This window comes from Pan paniscus, chromosome 9 (assembly GCF_029289425.2).
Source record: "Pan paniscus chromosome 9, NHGRI_mPanPan1-v2.0_pri, whole genome shotgun sequence".
NCBI lineage: Eukaryota > Metazoa > Chordata > Mammalia > Primates > Hominidae > Pan > Pan paniscus.
Window position 1 is genome coordinate 5,324,527 of NC_073258.2, and position 16,443 is coordinate 5,340,969.

A 16,443-nucleotide genomic window follows, 5' to 3' on the forward strand; every position below is an offset into this window, starting at 1 on the left:
CCATTTGGGGCAGGAGGGAGCTTGTGGTTTGGTTGGAGGGCTATGTGTTTGGGGAATGGGGGGACCAGGTAGGAGGAGACACGAGGACTGGGAAGGGTCAGGCCAGAGGGGCCTTTAGGACCTTCTGGGGCACCCTGGAAGCCAGAGGGCAGCTGCGTTAGGAGTGGCATGGCAAGATGTTCATTTTCAGACATGGTTCTAACTGCAGCATCCTGGAGCACGGATGACTTCTCTCAGCCCTGGGCTGGACATCCAGGGACGCTCTGGACGGCCCCCTGCCCCATCCTCTTGTGAGCTAGGTGTCCCACAAAGCCAGGTCCCAGCTGACCTAGCCTCAGCCCCACCTGTGGGTTCGCTCCTGGCAGCAAGATGACCTGGGCACATGCTGTCACCCTGTGCGTCCCCTTTCAGAGCCTCAGAGTAAGGTGAGGCTTGATGAGGGCTTGTCACCGTAGAACACACAGAAGCCCAGACTTCAGCAGAGGTTCCTGGAGATGCGATTGAAAGCCAGCTCCACGCCCTGCTGTCCGGGCAGCCTCAGGTGTGGGCTGCGGTTGGTGGGCAGGATGCAGGTGGACTGCGCCCTGCAGGTCCAGAGGGGCCCCAGAACAGTGGAGTTAGGGGCAGCGGCAGCTGTGAACCCAGCCCTCATTTGCATATAAGGAAATGAGGTCACCTAGCAGGTAAGCGGCAGAGAAGGGACAGAGGCTCTGGGTCCCCTGAGTCCTGTCCACTGTCCTTTCAACAGCATCCAGATAGACACTCCTGTAATCCATTCAACTGAAAGAGCAGGAGGAGACAAAGACAAATTAACCTGTCCCCACCTTCCTGGTCGTGGCTCCATTGATAAAAGTGTTGGATGAGCCCCGGGAAGCCAGCGTGCCCCTGCGTCTGGCAGGTCGGGGTGAGGTTGAGGGGGGCTGAGCAGGAGGGGCTGACGGCACGGTGCTAAGGGTGCTTCCAGTCAATGGTCCTGGGGGATGCCCAGGCTGTCCGGCGTGCAGAGGCCCCAGGGCTGGGGCCAGTGTGCTGGATTTCCTTCCCACTCCCGTTTCCCTCCTGGCAGTTCATTTTTGGGGAGCAGGAGAGAGCTGTGACTGGGGAAGGACAGCCTGCGTCTCCCCCAGCAGCCACCCACGGCCCCTGGCACAGTTGTGGGACCTGACTCCCTACCTCCTGGGGCCCTCCGGGGTCCCCCAGCCCCAGGCTTTCCTGTTGCCCACAGCAGCACAGGCCTTTGGTTTACCCGCCACCACTCGAGGGCCTGGCTTCCTGCCACCATGCCTTGCTTGTCACCAGCCTCCTAAAATAGCCATCAAAGTGGCGCGTCTGCTCCTGTGTACTTCTGGGACATCTGGCAAATAAGGCAGGTTTTGCCCCTGCCCAGCCAGACCCTGAGCTGTGACACGCAGGCCTCTGAGGCCAGGGTCCCAAAGAAAGGGCCCGTCTCTCTGGGGCTGGCCACAGGGGCCAGTTGTCCCTCCTGCGCCATACATCTGTGCCTGCTGGCTGGAGGGACAAGCTGTGGTGCCCGAGCCCAGCCGTTCCCCTTCCCTGGCATTTTCCCAAAGGAAGGGCCCATTCGTGCGGAACCCCAGCAGCCAGAAAGCCTGAGTAGCTGACGTCCTGGGCCGTGGGTACTGCAGGAGTCGGAGCTGCCCTGATGGATTGGCGGGGGCAGCAGCACAGGTGGGGTGGATATGCCAGCACCCCCCCCCAGACTGATGTGAGCTTAGGGGTCCCACCTCAGAAATGAGGGGTGGCCAATGCCCAGACTCTCTGGACTCAGAGATGGCCCCACTGACTGTCCTAGTCAGTGTGGCTCCAAGTCCCCTCCTTGCTCTGGCAAATGGATGCAGGTAAGTGTGTGTACAAGTTTGCCCGTGTGCGTGTGTGTGCACATGTGGCTGCGGTGAAGAGGGCCCAGGAAAGTCCTTTCTTTGAACTCCTTGGTGGGGACATGGTGGCCTGTGGCTGGCCTTGTTTTTGGGTGCAAGGGCATCTTCCAGGACCCTGACCCCTACTGGTGCCTGTGCCCTGAGGCCCTGGCCAGGGCAGATTTGGAGGATCTGTTGAGGTTGGGCCAGAACTTGTGCTGCGTGTGTGAATGGCTCACACATTTGTCCGATCATCTAATGATCACTGCGGTCTCCGTGCAGGGTCCAACCCCGGCCCACCTGCCCTCAGGGGCCAGATTCCAGTCAGCTGGTAAAGCGAGTCCTTCTCAGATGGCATGCTGTCTGGGAAGGAGGGCTGGGGCCTCACCAAGAAGGGCCCTTGCAGGCTGTATAGGAGTTTGCTCAGCTGCTGAGAGGAAGGCCGTGGCGGTCCAGCACAGGCCTGGAGGCCTTACGGACGAGCTCAGTAGGAAGCCCCAACTTCCTCCTGTCTCTCCCTGAGGGGAGGGGGCTGGCTCAGCCCCCAGGAAGCAATGGTGACAGTTGGAACAGCCAGCTTCAGGTGCCTCCGTCCCCAGGTGACAAAGCCTGCTGATTCCTTCCAGGGGAATCATAGGCCAAGTTTCCAGGTGGGGACTCATGGCAGGGAAACTGACAGTAGAGCCAGAGTCCCAGGCCTTGGTAGTGGCCCAGGAAGGTGGGAAGGTGGCAAAGCAGCCTGAGGGGCACCTCCGGGGCTTTGCAAGGCTCTGGGATCCCAGCCCAAAGCCCCCTCCAAGCCCAGCATGCCCCACACTCTAGAAAGTGGGGAGGGGCCGACAGGAGGGGGGGCGGTTTCTGAGGGCCCGCTGAATGCCAGGCCCACCCTTGCCCACGCTGGGGAGGCAGCGTGGCCATCCCCATGACACAGCACAGGTGCCCAGGTCTCGGAGAGCCCCTCCCAGGGACACGCCCACCAGGCTTGCCCTTTGGAGCCTCTCCTGACCTTGGCCAGCGTGGGAGCTGCTGTCCCTGGGAGGATCCGCTGCCCGCCCCAGGCGCTCACCAGCCTGGCTTCCACAGCTGCTACCCACAGGGGCTGCCGGGGCCTGCATGGCGTGGCGAGGGTCAGGGATGGTGAGCGCCCCACCCATTCCTTCATCCATCACCTAATAAATGTGCTCTGAGGGTCCCAGTCCCCACTCTTTAGGCCACAGACTGTGGGGATGTGGGAGGTCAGATTTAAGCTATTTTAGTGCAACCGAAGGTGCAGGTTGGGGGATGTGGCTGGGGCGCCTGGGCCCTGGGACCCACACCCTGTGCAGCCGAGGCTGTTGCCTGCAGGATTCAGTGCCCGGCCATCCTGGCTGCCCTGGCCACCCTCCTGGGAGCTGTCCTCAGCTTCACCTGCATCCCCGCCAGCACCAAAGGGGCCAAAACTGACGCCCAGGCTCCACTGCCAGGTAAGCCCCGCCAGGTACACCCTGCCCAGATGCTGGGGCAATGGAAGGCACTGGCTAGGCCTGCGTGCTCTAGCCAAGGGGTACGGGGGGCCTGAGGGGAAATCTGGGGGCTACTCACACCCTCCTGCCTTCCTTGAACCCCTCCCAGCTGCTGACATCATAGAAGCCAAGTGAGGTGTGGTCATGAAGAGGTGGAAGTGGGGCTCCGGCAGGCAGGGAGGCCCAGAGAGGCAGGGAGGCCCAGACAGGGAAGGCGTTAGGAGGGGAGGCCCAGACAGGGAAGGTGCTAGGAGGGGAGGCCCAGAGGGGCGGGGAGGCCCAGACAGGGAAGGCGTTAGGAGGGGAGGCCCAGAGAGGCCTGGGGAGGACCAGGAGGGACCCCCAATGGGGTGGGTGGGCCAGCAAGGCTCCGGAAGCTCTGAGGGTCCAGGGAGAGGCAAGGGTGCTGCCCGAGGGGCACTCATTGGTGGAGGGCAGAGGATGGTCAGGCTGGTCCCACGAGGAGAGGCCAAGGCTCCTCAGAGGGGGTCCCCTCAAGGCTGGCCCCCTGCTGAACCCAGCCCCTTTGTGCCAGGCACGTGGCAGGGCCCATGCCTCGGTGCCTAGGGACTAAGAGCCCAGCCTGGGCCGGAGGGACCCACCTGGGACCATCCTGGGGCAGGAGGCTGTCATGGAATTAACCTACAAAGTCCAGGGGGAGGGCCGGGTGGAGATGGGCCTGTGGCGAGCACAGCAGAGCCAGAGAGGCAGGAGCCCCTGAGACAATAAGGAGGAAGGACTCGGTGAGCCGGGCTGGGGGCCTGTGGCTTCGCACTCAGAGGTGTCCGGTGGGCCAGGCCACGGCAGTGACTTGTGGCCACAGAGAGTGGTACAGCATTGCCATTGTCTTCCTCTGGGCTGGTGGCCTGGTCATGCTCTGCCCCAGGCCCCAGGCCAGGACCATATAGGAAGCAGCTATTGGTCCCTTGTTCAGGGACTGCCGCAGGCCTCCGCCACTGCATGCCCAGGTTGAGGCCAGTCTACCTGCGTGCAGAGGATGCTTTTCCTGAGTGCCTCTGGGGATTCAGGGGGCCCCTAGGAATGCGTAGAAGTGTGCTGAGGGGCAGTGCACAACCTGGGAGCTGGGAGCATCACCAGCTCCCATTCCCACAAGTGAGCGGCGCTGAAGCCAAGGAAGGAAGCTTTACCCTGGCAGGCGCAACAGGACCCTCCGAGTGGCGAGGCCTGCAGCCGGGCGAGGGGTGGGCATTGGGACAATGGCCTTTGCAGGCCTGACTGGCCTCTCCGTGCCAGGCGGCCCCCGGGCCAGTGTGTTCGACCTGAAGGCCATCGCCTCCCTGCTGCGGCTGCCAGACGTCCCGAGGATCTTCCTGGTGAAGGTGGCCTCCAACTTCCCCACAGGTGAGTCCCAGCTACTGCCCCGACAGCAGCCAGAGCCTGGCAGAGTCCCAGCTGCGGCCAGGGCCCAGCCCTTCCTCTGGCCTGTGCCCCACAGGTCAACGCAGATGTGGTAGAGCAGGCAGGAGCGGGAGGAAGGCAGAAAAGGGTCTTTCCCACCTCCTTCCAGCCCCTCTACACTGTGCACCTGCAGATCCCAGGGTGGGTCCCCACGGGCAGAGGGCCTGGCTCGCAGCCATGCATCCCTGTGTGCTCCTCAGCTCTTACCCTCATACCCTGTGGCCCCACGTCCTCTCCAGACAGCCTGAGATGCAGGGACAGCAGGTCTGAGTGTCAACACTGCCTTCTGAAGCATGCTGGCCCTGGGCCTTCTCAGCAGACCCTAGGGCGTCATGAACCACAGATAGGATAGCGAGCCACGGACAAGCCCACGAGCAGCCGTGTCCCTCAGAAGCCCCGTCTGGACTCCTCTAACTGAGAAGCCAGGAAGCAGGATGGAGAATAGGCCCTCAGCACTCCAACTGGCCCCGGCCCCTGTCCCACCCAGCCCACCTAGGCCAGCTCTGTTGGTTCTCAAAACTGGAACCCAAGTTACTAACCTCAGTAACAGGCCCTTTGAGGGCCCTTTTTTTTGAGACCACTGACCAGGCTGGAGTGCAGTGGTATGATCTCAGCTCACTGTAGGCTCCACCTCCCAGGCTCAAGCAATCCTCCTGTCTCAGCCTCCCGAGCAGCTGGGACTACAGGCATGGGCCACCACGCTCAGCTAATTTAAGTGTTTGTAGAGACAGGGTCTCACTATGTTTTCCAGGCTGGTCTCAAACTCCTGGCCTCAATCAGTCCTCCCTGTTCGGCCTCCCAAAGTGCTGGGATTGCAGACGTGACTTTGAGGGCTCTTATAACAGAGAGCCGTGGTGGGTCTTGGGGGCCAAATCCTCCCACGTGGTCAGCCCTGGGTCCCTCCCTTCCAGCACCTTCCTGCTCACAGTCCAGAGCTTAGCAACCACATGAGAGGCACTTTCCACACCAGGGATACGGCAGAATCCCAGGGAAGGGTCTCATTGGCCCGGCTGGCATCACAGGCCCCTCCCTGAACCAGTCACCAGCCAGGGCCCAGACACCCTGATTGGCTAGGCTGCTGAGGCGGGAGGGAGGTGGGCGCCAAGGCCGGGGTGTGGGGGTACTCACCCCTGTTCCCCTGCCCCGGCTCAGGGCTCTTCATGGTCATGTTCTCCATCATCTCCATGGACTTCTTCCAGCTGGAGGCCGCCCAAGCTGGCTACCTCATGTCCTTCTTCGGGCTCCTCCAGATGGTGAGTGGGCACACAGGGCCTGCTGGGGGGCACGGCAGGGGTCTCCAGTGGGGCAGGCCTCTGAGAGTAGAGGCTCCTCCCTGGCGGAGGCTGGGGAGCCCTTGGCCTCCCATCTGGCACATGTCAGGGTCCACAGGGAACCAGGCATACAGGCCAGGGAGGGAGAGCCAACTGCAGTGGTGGGCACGCTGTGAGGACAGTGGACTCCGGCCTCTGATGGGCAGCTGGCTGGGATCTGTGGCAGCCCACCTGCCCACCAGCTGTGTGACCAGAGCAAGTCTCCCAAACTCTCCAAATCTGTCCCATGAGGCCAAAGTGCCCGCCTTGCAGGGTCCTTGGCAGATGAGATGACCTAACGTGGCAAAGTGGCTAGACCAGTGTGGGCCCCTTTGGAGGTCCCATAGGAGCAAGACGCCAGCCCTCAGAGGCCACGCTGTCACAGTAGGATAAGACGCCAGCCCTCAGAGGCCACGCTGTCACAGTAGGATAAGACGCCAGCCCTCAGAGGCCACGCTGTCACAGTAGGATAAGACGCCAGCCCTCAGAGGCCACGCTGTCACAGTAGGATAAGACGCCAGCCCTCAGAGGCCACGCTGTCATGGAAGGATGCCCTGAAACCCTGGCAGCTCCGATGTGGCAGGTGTCTGTCTGCCAGCCCCCCAGAACCACTCAGCTCCCGGGCCGGGGCGAGACACCTCCACCACCAGCTCCTCTGGGCTTCTGGACCAGACCCTGGGTGGTGGGGACAGGTGATGATGTGCCGCCACCCAGGATGGCCGCCTGACAGCCAGAGTGCAGGGGGGTGCTATTCTGGGACCCGCCGGGGTGGGGGTGGGGGCTCTCGGCCTCTCCGGAAGCCTGTGGCATTCCTGGCACCTCCAAGCCATCTGCTCTTCAGCCTCTGGGCCCAGGACTAGACTAGTGCTAAAATAGCTGCTCCTGGGAGGGGCTGGACCCCCACCGTGGGCAGAGAGGGCCTCTGCTTTTTGGGGCAGGAGGGGCCACCCTGGCAGGGTAAAAAGAGATAAACAGAAAAACAACAGCAACAATAATAGTAACAATCCGGGGTTGTTGCCATGGGGCCTGTTCTGAACAGGCTGCGCCCAGCTCACTGCAAGGAAGGACGCTTAGCCAGGCCCTGGCTGAAGCCTGCAGCTGGGCTGGACACAGCAGTCATTGGCCTGTGTTGTGGGGGACTTGGGCCTGCCATGGCTGCAGTGGGGACCCTGCCTGAGACAGACAGAGCTGGGGTGGTGACCAACACCGTCGGGGCACCCTCGCAGGAACTGGGCCTGGTGAACTGCCCAGGGACGGGGAAGGAGCACGGTGAGGCCTGGGGACCCCGACACAGGCTGAGCAGCGGGAGAGGAGGCTGAGGAGGGGAAGGAGGGGGCCCGCAGAGTAGCCCCCAGGCCCCAAGTCCGGTCAGGGACAAGCTTGTTAGCTCCAGGTTCATGTCACAACCTGCAGGGCTCCTAAGTTCAAGCTTTTTTAAACTTAATGGGCAAACTGAGACGCAACACAAATAGGCTTCTGACCTTGGTGTCTGAGTCCTGGATCTGAAGTCCTTCACGGCACTCACTGTGAGCCCCTCTTAGACGCACTGCACGAAGTGAGCTTGCCAGCTCTTCCTTTAAAAAACGTGTTAGGCCGGGCGCGGTGGCTCACGCCTGTAATCCCAGCACTTTGGGAGGCCGAGGCGGGCGGATCCCGAGGTCAGGAGATTGAGACCATCCTGGCAAACATGGTGAAACCCCGTCTCTACCAAAAAAACAAGCAAACAAAAAAAATTTAGCTGGGCCTGGTGGCAGGCACCTGTAGTCCCAGCTACTCGGGAGGCTGACGCAGGAGAATGGTGTGAACCCGGGAGGCGGAGCTTGCCGTGAGCGGAGATCGCGCCACTGCACTCCACGCTGGGCGACAGAGCGAGACGCCATCTCAAAAAAAAAAAAAAAAAAAGGTGTTAAAATCCCAAAAAACCCTAAGATAAAGCAAGTGTGAAAGTAAGATTTTTAAACCATTTATGGTTCCGGTTGGAAGCAGTTTCTGTTCTGCCTGGCAGGAATTTGGGAGAGTGACTGGTCCCCTGCAGAGGTGCTGCAGGCTGGGCCTGCCCTGTGGGCAGATACTGAGCCCAGGGGCTCCTCCAGCCGGGGCCACCCCTGCACTCCCAGGCGCGTTGGCCCAGCACGCCCTGCTTAGTGGAGGAGCTGAGATGACCAGATAGAGAGCCTCGCCCTGGCCTGGGAGCAGCCTGCGGCCAAGCCTGTCCCACCGAATCCATCCCTGGGAGCAGCCTGCAGCCGAGCCTGTCCCACCGAGTCCATCCCTGGTGTCCCTGGTGTGGGCCTTTCCTTCCTCCCTTGTGGAGAGGAGCCCCAACTCCTCAGGGATCTCAGACCCATCCTGATGCAGTCACTGCTGGCGGAGTAGGGAGAGACCCCGGGGCTTGCAGATGCTGAGGGGCCTTCTCTGCAGAGGGGCCCTGGCCACCACAGGCCAGTCTGGAGGTCCCCAGCTTTGGGGGCTGGCCACAGTCCAGACGCCCCTCCCTCGCCTCCCCCATACCCACTTCTACCCTCTCTGTCTGGTTCTAGGTGACCCAGGGCCTGGTCATCGGGCAGCTGAGCAGCCACTTCTCGGAGGAGGCGCTGCTCCGGGCCAGCGTGCTGGTCTTCATCGTGGTGGGCCTGGCCATGGTGAGGGCTCCCCGCTTTGGGCCCACTCACCTGACCCTCTCACTGGGCAAGGCCACCTGGGCGGTACCGTCTGTGCTTAAGCCCTTGGGGCCACCTCCACCCCCCACACCCACCCGGGGCCAGCTCTTCAGCAGGGACAGCAGTCAGGGTGGGGAGGGACAGGTAAGACCCCAGAGAGGAGCCTGGTCCCATGAGGCCCCCACTCAGCTCGGCCCCTGCCTGCCGTCCCAGGCCTGGATGTCCAGCGTCTTCCACTTCTGCCTCCTGGTGCCCGGCCTGGTGTTCAGCCTCTGCACCCTCAACGTGGTCACCGACAGCATGCTGACCAAGGCTGTCTCCACCTCGGACACAGGTGAGTGTGGCCAGCGAGTGGAGCAGCCTCCTCCAGGAAGCCCTAGGAGCTGCCCGGTGGGGATGGGGTGGGCAGCCTGGGGTCTGTGTGGGGTGGGTAGGGTGGGGGGCCTGGGGTCTGTGTGGGTTGAGTGGAGTGGGGGGCCTGGGGTCTGTGTGGAGTGTGTGGGGTGGGTGGGGTGGGGGGCTTGGGGTCTGTGTGGGATGAGTAAGGTGGGGAGCCTGGGTCTTGCATGAGACTCCTGCCCTACCACCTAGCCCAGCTGGGGGCAGGCCAGGGGCCTGGGAGGGGGCTGCCCGCAGGTGGCAGTTGGCCTGGCCCTGAGAAGCACCTGAGGACTTTGCCTGCCAGGCCTGGAGGCCCCGGGGACTTCTGGGCCCTCCCCCAGCACGGGGAGGGGGGGCACACAAGTGCTCAGGAGCTTCCTGAATGAATGAGGGAGTGAATGAATGCATACCAGTAATTAAATCCAGGAAGCCCCTAGGCCACTGCAGGGGACACAGGTCCCCTAGACATAGATTCCCCCAGTCCCCACTTCCGACCCAGCTTTCTTTCTTGAGGCCTAAGAAAGCCGCTCATGCAGACTGGGGGTGTCCTGGGCCCGATGGTATCCAGGCTCCTGCCCCACCCCAGGCACAGTGTGGGTACACACTGGCCAGTGCAGGGGGCTCCTGTGGGCTGGTTGAGGTCAAAGGACTCAGGAGTCCTTTGGAGTACTGGAGATTCTTCCAGGCCTCCCCAGCAGCACATCCAGAAAGCTCAGGGCACACATCTGACACTCCATCCACCTGCCTGTCTGGGAGGCAGCAGACCAAGGTCTAGAGGCCCGGATGTGGCCGGGCTGCAAAGGGCAGGCCTATTCTCAGGGCTGCCTGGGAACCTCCAAGGCCTTCCGGGACTGTGACTCCATGGTGCAAGGGCTGATGCAGGCTGAGCCAGGAGGGCTTCCTGGAGGAGGTTGGGCAGCACTTTGGAGAGGCCGGGAGGAGGGCACAGGAGAGGAAGGCCTGGGGAGATGAGGACCGGGCCTGGCTGGGAAGAGGCCCCTGGAGGCTGAGGGAGACCAGGCCCAGGCCATTGGGCCACGTCATGCGCAGACACCACCCCTGGCCTGGAAGGAGCCAGCACCTGGTTCCCAGCAGCAGCTTGGAAACCCAGCGACAGAAGGGGCAGGAACTGCACCCTGAGTCTGCAGAAGAGGCTGCTCTTAATGGTCCTCCATGCTGGGCCCTGAGCCCAGGTGGGGCCTGGCCAGCTCCTCATCACAGCTGACCAGCCCCGGGAGTTCCAACTCCAGGAGACCTGGGCTCTGAAGTCCCTGGAGCCAGAGACCCTCTGGGCACGGGACCAGAGGCAGTGTCCTCCCACCTGGAGTCCTGGGGGATCCTCCCGCTTAGCGAGCGCTGCCCCCCTTGTTGCCCGAGTGTTGACAACAGCCACAGATAGTGCCCACGTGCCCATCCATGCTGCGGGTAGCTGGGCACAGGGGCGTGGAGATGCGGTGTCAGGGACAGAGCAGGCTGCTGCACAGGTCGGGGCTGTCCGGGGAGCCTCGGAAGCCGCTCAGTCTTGCTCTGGGGACAGGAGGGGCAGGTGGAGGGGCCCTGCATGGGCTGCCGAAGCCCCTCCCAGCCCTGTGAGGGGGAGTTCCATGGAGTAGTAGGAGCTCTGCAGGGTGGGGCGGCTGGAGGAGGGGCTGATGGCCAGGAGGGGCTGTGGGATGGGGGTGTCATGCCCACTCTGAACTCAAGCCCCAACGGTGTCTCACAGGCCAGGCTTAGCCTCCCCACTGCATCACCAGCCCTCGGTGGTGGCAGGCACCCTGGGAAAGAGCCGTGAGAGCCAGCTCCCTGACAGCCTGGGCGGGAGGTTCCGGGCCCCAGGCACAGATGCCATCTCCCTTGGCAGGCCTGGCAGGGCGGGGCCTTCTGCGGTGACCTGTGGCCCCATTCCCAGGCTCCTCCTGTGCTTGGAAACTTTCTGGAGCAGGGAAGAGACTCAGCCCAATGCCCTGGGAAGCACCCTGCATGGCTGAGAGGTCCTCGGGGAACAGACCAGTGGGTAGAGAGAGCTGTGTTTGCTCCAAAGGCCAGGCAGGTGGCAGGGGGTGGGGGACTGGAGGTTAGAAGCTGGCAGGTGGAAAGGATGGGTGTTCGGGGGAGTATTTCACCAGACTATGCAAGGTGCGGACTGCGCCGTGAGGTCAGGGTGGGTCAGGAGAGATGGGAGGCCATGGCTGTGTCCAGGAAGTGGGCAGTCGGCCCAGGGAGCTACCCAGGGCCTGACTACCCCCATGCACCCCCCAGGGACCATGCTGGGCCTCTGCGCCTCTGTACAACCACTGCTCCGAACTCTGGGACCCACGGTCGGCGGCCTCCTGTACCGCAGGTTTGGCGTCCCCATCTTCGGCCACGTGCAGGTTGCTATCAATACCCTTGTCCTCCTGGTCCTCTGGAGGAAACCTATGCCCCAGAGGAAGGACAAAGTCCGGTGACCGCTGCCCAGACACAGACTGGCAATAAACTCCTACTAAATCCCTCCGACCCCTTCCGGCCTGGTTTCTGCAGGCTCACGCATGGTCTGCCTGCGTCCTTCAGTGAGGGATGGGGCCTCGGGCTGGAGGGCTTCCTCGAGGAGGGCGCCTACAGCTGGGCAAAGCTCTGGGGAGGACAGAACCACCCAAATTGGTTCACTGTTATTAGTACAGCCCTGAGTCCGCCCATGGGGGAGTTCCCCCTGCTGCCACACAAACAGCTCTTGCTCACATCCCAAGCAATGGGGAGCTCACTGCCCAACTCCCGCCCACAGTGTGCCTGCCCAAGAGCAGAAACAGGTTGCTTTAAAAGATCAGGGAACCTGGCTGGGCGCAGTGGCTCACGCCTGTAATCCCAGTACTTTGGGAGGCCGAGGCGGGAGGATCATCAGGTCAAGAGATCGAGACCATCCTGGCCAACATGGTGAAACCCCGGCTCTTCTAAAAATATTTTTTAAAAAATTAGCTGGGTGAGGTGGTGCACGCCTATAGTCCCAGCTACTCGGGAGGCTGAGGCAGGAGACTCGCTTGAACCCGGGAGGCGGAGGTTGCAGTGAGCCAAGATCCCACCATTGCATTCCAGCCTGGCAACAGAGCGAGACTCCATCTCAAAAAAAAAAAAAAAAAAAAAAAGATCAGGGAACTGAGGCCTTCCTAGATGGAAGGAAAAATGCCCTCACTCTGCTGAACAGTCCAGCACACAGACCCAAACCCTGGTCGCAGAACTGTACCAAGGAGGCTGTCAGCCACCCGAACCCCAGAACTGCACCAGACACTGCCAGCCACCCAAACCCCAGAACCGCACCAGACACTGCCAGCCACCCGAACCCCAGAACCGCACCAGACACTGCCAGCCACCCGAACCCCAGAACCGCACCAGACACTGCCAGCCACCCGAACCCCAGAACCGCACCAGACACTGCCAGCCACCCGAACCCCAGAACCGCACCAGACACTGCCAGCCACCCGAACCCCAGAACCGCACCAGACACTGCCAGCCACCCGAACCCCAGAACCGCACCAGACACTGCCAGCCACCCGAACCCCAGAACCGCACCAGACACTGCCAGCCACCCGAACCCCAGAACCGCACCAGACACTGCCAGCCACCCGAACCCCAGAACTGCACCAGACACTGCCAGCCACCCGAACCCCAGAACTGCACCAGACACTGCCAGCCACGCGAACCCCAGAACTGCACCAGACACTGCCAGCCACCCGAACCCCAGAACTGCACCAGACACTGCCAGCCACCCGAACCCCAGAACTGCACCAGACACTGCCAGCCACCCGAACCCCAGAACTGCACCAGACACTGCCAGCCACCCGAACCCCAGAACTGCACCAGACACTGCCAGCCACCCGAACCCCAGAACTGCACCAGACACTGCCAGCCACCCGAACCCCAGAACTGCACCAGACACTGCCAGCCACCCGAACCCCAGAACTGCACCAGACACTGCCAGCCACCCGAACCCCAGAACTGCACCAGACACTGCCAGCCACCCGAACCCCAGAACCGTACCACACACTGCCAGCCACATGAACCCCAGAACTCCTCTGGTGTCCCCTTATCTCAGCCTCTTCATCCTATAGCTCAGTGGCCCCCTACATTTTCCGCACCAGGGACCAGTTTTATGGAAGGCAATTTTTCCACGGATGTGGGTGGGCCAGATGAAACTGTTTCACCCCAGATCATCTGGTATTAGATTCTCATGGGGAGTGCTCAACCTAGATCCCTCTTGTGCACAGTTCGCAACAGGGTCCTCGTCCCTGTGAGAATCTGATGCTGCCGCTGATCTGGCGGGAGGTGGAATTCAGGCAGTCATGCTTGCCCCGCTGCTCACCTCCTGCTGTGCGGCCCAGCTACTAACAGGCTATGGACCAGTACCCATCCGTGGCCTGGGAACTGGGGGTCCCTTCTATAGCTGATTTGCTGGCCAGGCCATGTACTGTTGCCCTCCCAGCCTCCTGACCACAGCGTTTCCCGACCCCTCACCCCCACCCCCTGGCCCTGGGCTCTGGGGAGGAGAACTGGGCATGAGGAGGCCAGCCCAGCCGCTGTGACCGATTGACCCATCTGGAGAGGACAGGCTTTCCACAGCCTCAGCGAGGGTCTGCAGCTGCCCCTGAGACCATGAAGGCCGCCCCTCCTCTCCTCGGGCTGCTTTTAAAAGAAGCTGTTGAAACATGGACTCCCCAAACCTTAGAATTCCACTGTCCTCAGAATTTGAGGAATTCCAAAATTCCTCAAACAAGAAGTGGCCTCAGTGAGCCAAGGGCCATCCACCCTCTTCGCCTAAAGCTCAGGCCGGATCATGCCTATGCTTGAAGCACCCAGGGGCAAGGGCTCTCCTCTTGACCTTGGATATCCATCCAGGTGAGGCTCTGGTGGGCCATCCAGGAGGCCCAGGAGCCCAGCCAGGCAGCGTCCTTGGCTGCTGTTTTCTGCTTTTTGCAGGAGCCCCTCCCCCATCTGCACAGGGGCTTCACAAATTGCATTCGGGAGAAACTTCCTTGCAGGCAATAGTTTCTTCTGGACCTAGCACCAAGACTCCTGCGGGCCATGCAGTGAAGGGATAGCACCCTCCCCGCCCTGAGCCCAGACCAGCTACCAGGCTTCATCGGCCTCCTAGCAACAGAGATTAGGGTCCAATTCTGGTACTTCTCTGCCTCCCCTACTGGCATCCCTCCAACCACGAAGGTTCCAGAAATGAAGGCCCCATTGTGGGGTGAGGAGTCATGCCTGTACCCCTTATCACCTCCTCAGCTTGTTCATCACCAGGAGCCCTTCTGGGTGGGGGACACACTTCCTGAACCCTAGCTGTCTCAGACCATCCCTGTCTTTCGAAGAGCACAGCCAGACCGGAGGGCAGAAAGCCGTGGTCAGCTATCTCAGAAAGAGGGGCAGGGATTTGCTGCACTCAGGCCTCTCCACCCCAATGTCCTGGGCCAGTACCTGGAGGTGCAGGGACCTCTGCCTCCTGCCCCACCATCGGAGACAACCCAGAACTCTCTCCTGTTCCCCCAGAAGCAAAGGCGACCCTGCCCGCCCCACACTGCGGGCACTGGCCAGGAGCGGCTGGCGGCGGGCAGCCAGAGGGCTGAGGGATTCCTTCTGGTCTGACTGCGCGGGTGGTTTGTGGGCAGGAAGTGCTGCTGGGGAAGGTCCCCCCACCACAGGCAGCAGCAGCTCGGACCCAGGGCCCTTGTCCTCCCCAGGTTCAATTCCTCAGGACACACCAAGGAGCAGAAGGTAGCCAGGGTCAAGCCCCAGGGCACTTCCTGGCCTCTGGGGAGGCTGCTTGGAAAAGAGGGTGTGGACCAGGCCCAGCAGATGACACGATTCATTTATTCATTCAAAGCCGGTTCCCAGCGCCTTTCACACCAGCCCCGCAAGACTGGATGAGGGTGTCCTGCCCGCCCATTCCTGGGCCTCCACCCTCCCAGCAGGAGTCTCACTGAGCCACAGCCGGATGGTAGAAAAGCAAACTGGCCAAGTGATTTATTGGCAATGGGCACAGTGATGCAAAAACAAGATATTAAGACTATAAAATATGTGACTACAAAGAACCAGCGAAATAAATACATAGATATTAGATAGTCCAATAACTTAAGGCGCCCGTGCAACGGAGCGAGGATCCGCGCGCACGGGAAGTTCTTCTGCTGCAGGGCTGGAGAGCGCCGGCCACGTCCTAGCCTCGGTCCGACTCGTCCAGCGTATGGCCCTGTGGGGAAAGGACTGGGTCAGAGAGCTGTGCCAGGGCCGGTCCGGGTCCAGCCTGAGGGGCCCCGAGACCCTGACGCGCGGGGGCCAGCGCGATTGCGGGGCGCCGGGTCCCCCAAGGAGGTGCAGCGCCCCCGCCCCCCGCCCCGCCGTCTGGGGTTGAAGTGGTTTTTCCCAAAGGCCCCGGTCCCGGCTGTTAGGGCGCAGGGCTCGCCGGGACGCGGGCAGTCACTCACCGCGGCGGGCTCATGGCGTGCGGGGTTTGGGCTGCGGGGATGGCCTGGAGGGCTCCGAGGGCTCGGAGGGTGCGGCGGCCGCGGCGGCCACGGCGTCCTCGGCGGGTGCGGCGAGCGCGGCGGGTGCGGTGCGTTCCTGGCGGCTGCGAAAGTCCTGCAGGGCGCGGCGGTTCTGGAAATCGATGAGCGCCAGCGCGATGGCCGCGTTCCAGCAGCTCTCGCCCGCGCAGCGGAAGTCGATCTCCTTGTGGTCGGTGGTGACGATGGTGAAGTACACGTACTTGCCCGTGCGCTCCACGCAGTCCACCTTGAGGATGGAGTGGAAGCGCAGCTCCTTGGGGCGCGCGCGGGGGCTGGCGGGGAACAGGCTCAGGCGGTCGGAGGTGAGCACCCCGCGCTTCTTCTTCCATAGCTGGAAGAGGCTGTCGCTGCGCTTCTCCAACTCGCCCTCGCGTAGCACCTCGTCGGGGGATTTCATGTCGTGCCGAGCGCGGGACTGGGAGCGGCAATGCGGGCGGCAACGCGGGTGGTGACGGCGCCGGCTCTGCTCCTCGTGGCCCCGGCGCGGCCTTTATAGCTGCCCCGCCCCGCCCCGCCCCCGCCCCGCCCCGCCCCGGCCCTCGGGCCACCCCGCCCGCCTGAGCCCCGCGCGCCCCGGGCCATACCCTCCCCAAGCCCAGCCGTCCGGGCCCGCACGTCGCGTCCGCGCTCTGGTCGGTCCCCGGCCGTCCCCTCCCATCTCAGAAGCCCGCGTTCCTCTTGCCCCCCGTGCCCCAGCTGTCCGGCCCCGTGGGGTGACTCGAGGTCCCGCCCCGCCCGGGCGCTCGCCCGCACCGTCTCGCAGG

General features: G+C 62.6%; 2 protein-coding genes across 5 annotated transcripts in view; one reads left to right on the forward strand and one right to left on the reverse strand.

The window, feature by feature from the left end:
• Window positions 1–12,497, forward strand: part of SLC22A18 (solute carrier family 22 member 18) — a 23,744-nt gene extending 11,247 nt beyond the window's left edge. For 2 of the 4 annotated variants that reach the window (XM_003816047.6, XM_024930964.4), the window contains exons 6-11: window positions 3,222–3,340; window positions 4,634–4,741; window positions 5,951–6,051; window positions 8,649–8,750; window positions 8,982–9,102; window positions 11,409–11,645. In XM_003816047.6, coding sequence (XP_003816095.4) covers window positions 3,222–3,340; window positions 4,634–4,741; window positions 5,951–6,051; window positions 8,649–8,750; window positions 8,982–9,102; window positions 11,409–11,596 — 739 coding nt within the window. In that variant the 3' untranslated portion in view covers window positions 11,597–11,645. Of the gene's footprint in view, window positions 1–3,221; window positions 3,341–4,633; window positions 4,742–5,950; window positions 6,052–8,648; window positions 8,751–8,981; window positions 9,103–11,408 lie in introns of all 4 variants that reach the window. The other 2 variants (XM_063608052.1, XM_034931958.3) reach the window with 2 other exon arrangements.
• A 2,615-nt stretch (window positions 12,498–15,112) lies between these two features.
• Window positions 15,113–16,177, reverse strand: PHLDA2 (pleckstrin homology like domain family A member 2). The gene is made up of 2 exons (XM_034931962.2): window positions 15,599–16,177; window positions 15,113–15,363 (listed from the first exon to the last, which is right to left on the reverse strand). The coding sequence occupies exon 1, from the start codon at window positions 16,074–16,076 to the stop codon at window positions 15,609–15,611; it is 468 nt and encodes a 155-aa protein (XP_034787853.1). The 5' UTR covers window positions 16,077–16,177; the 3' UTR covers window positions 15,113–15,363; window positions 15,599–15,608.
• Between the last annotated feature and the right edge of the window lie 266 nt (window positions 16,178–16,443).

What these genes read in the sequence shown, in the direction of transcription:
- PHLDA2 (XM_034931962.2), bottom strand. Translation starts at nt 16,076, where the DNA reads ATGAAATCCCCCGACGAGGTGCTACGCGAGGGCGAGTTGGAGAAGCGC.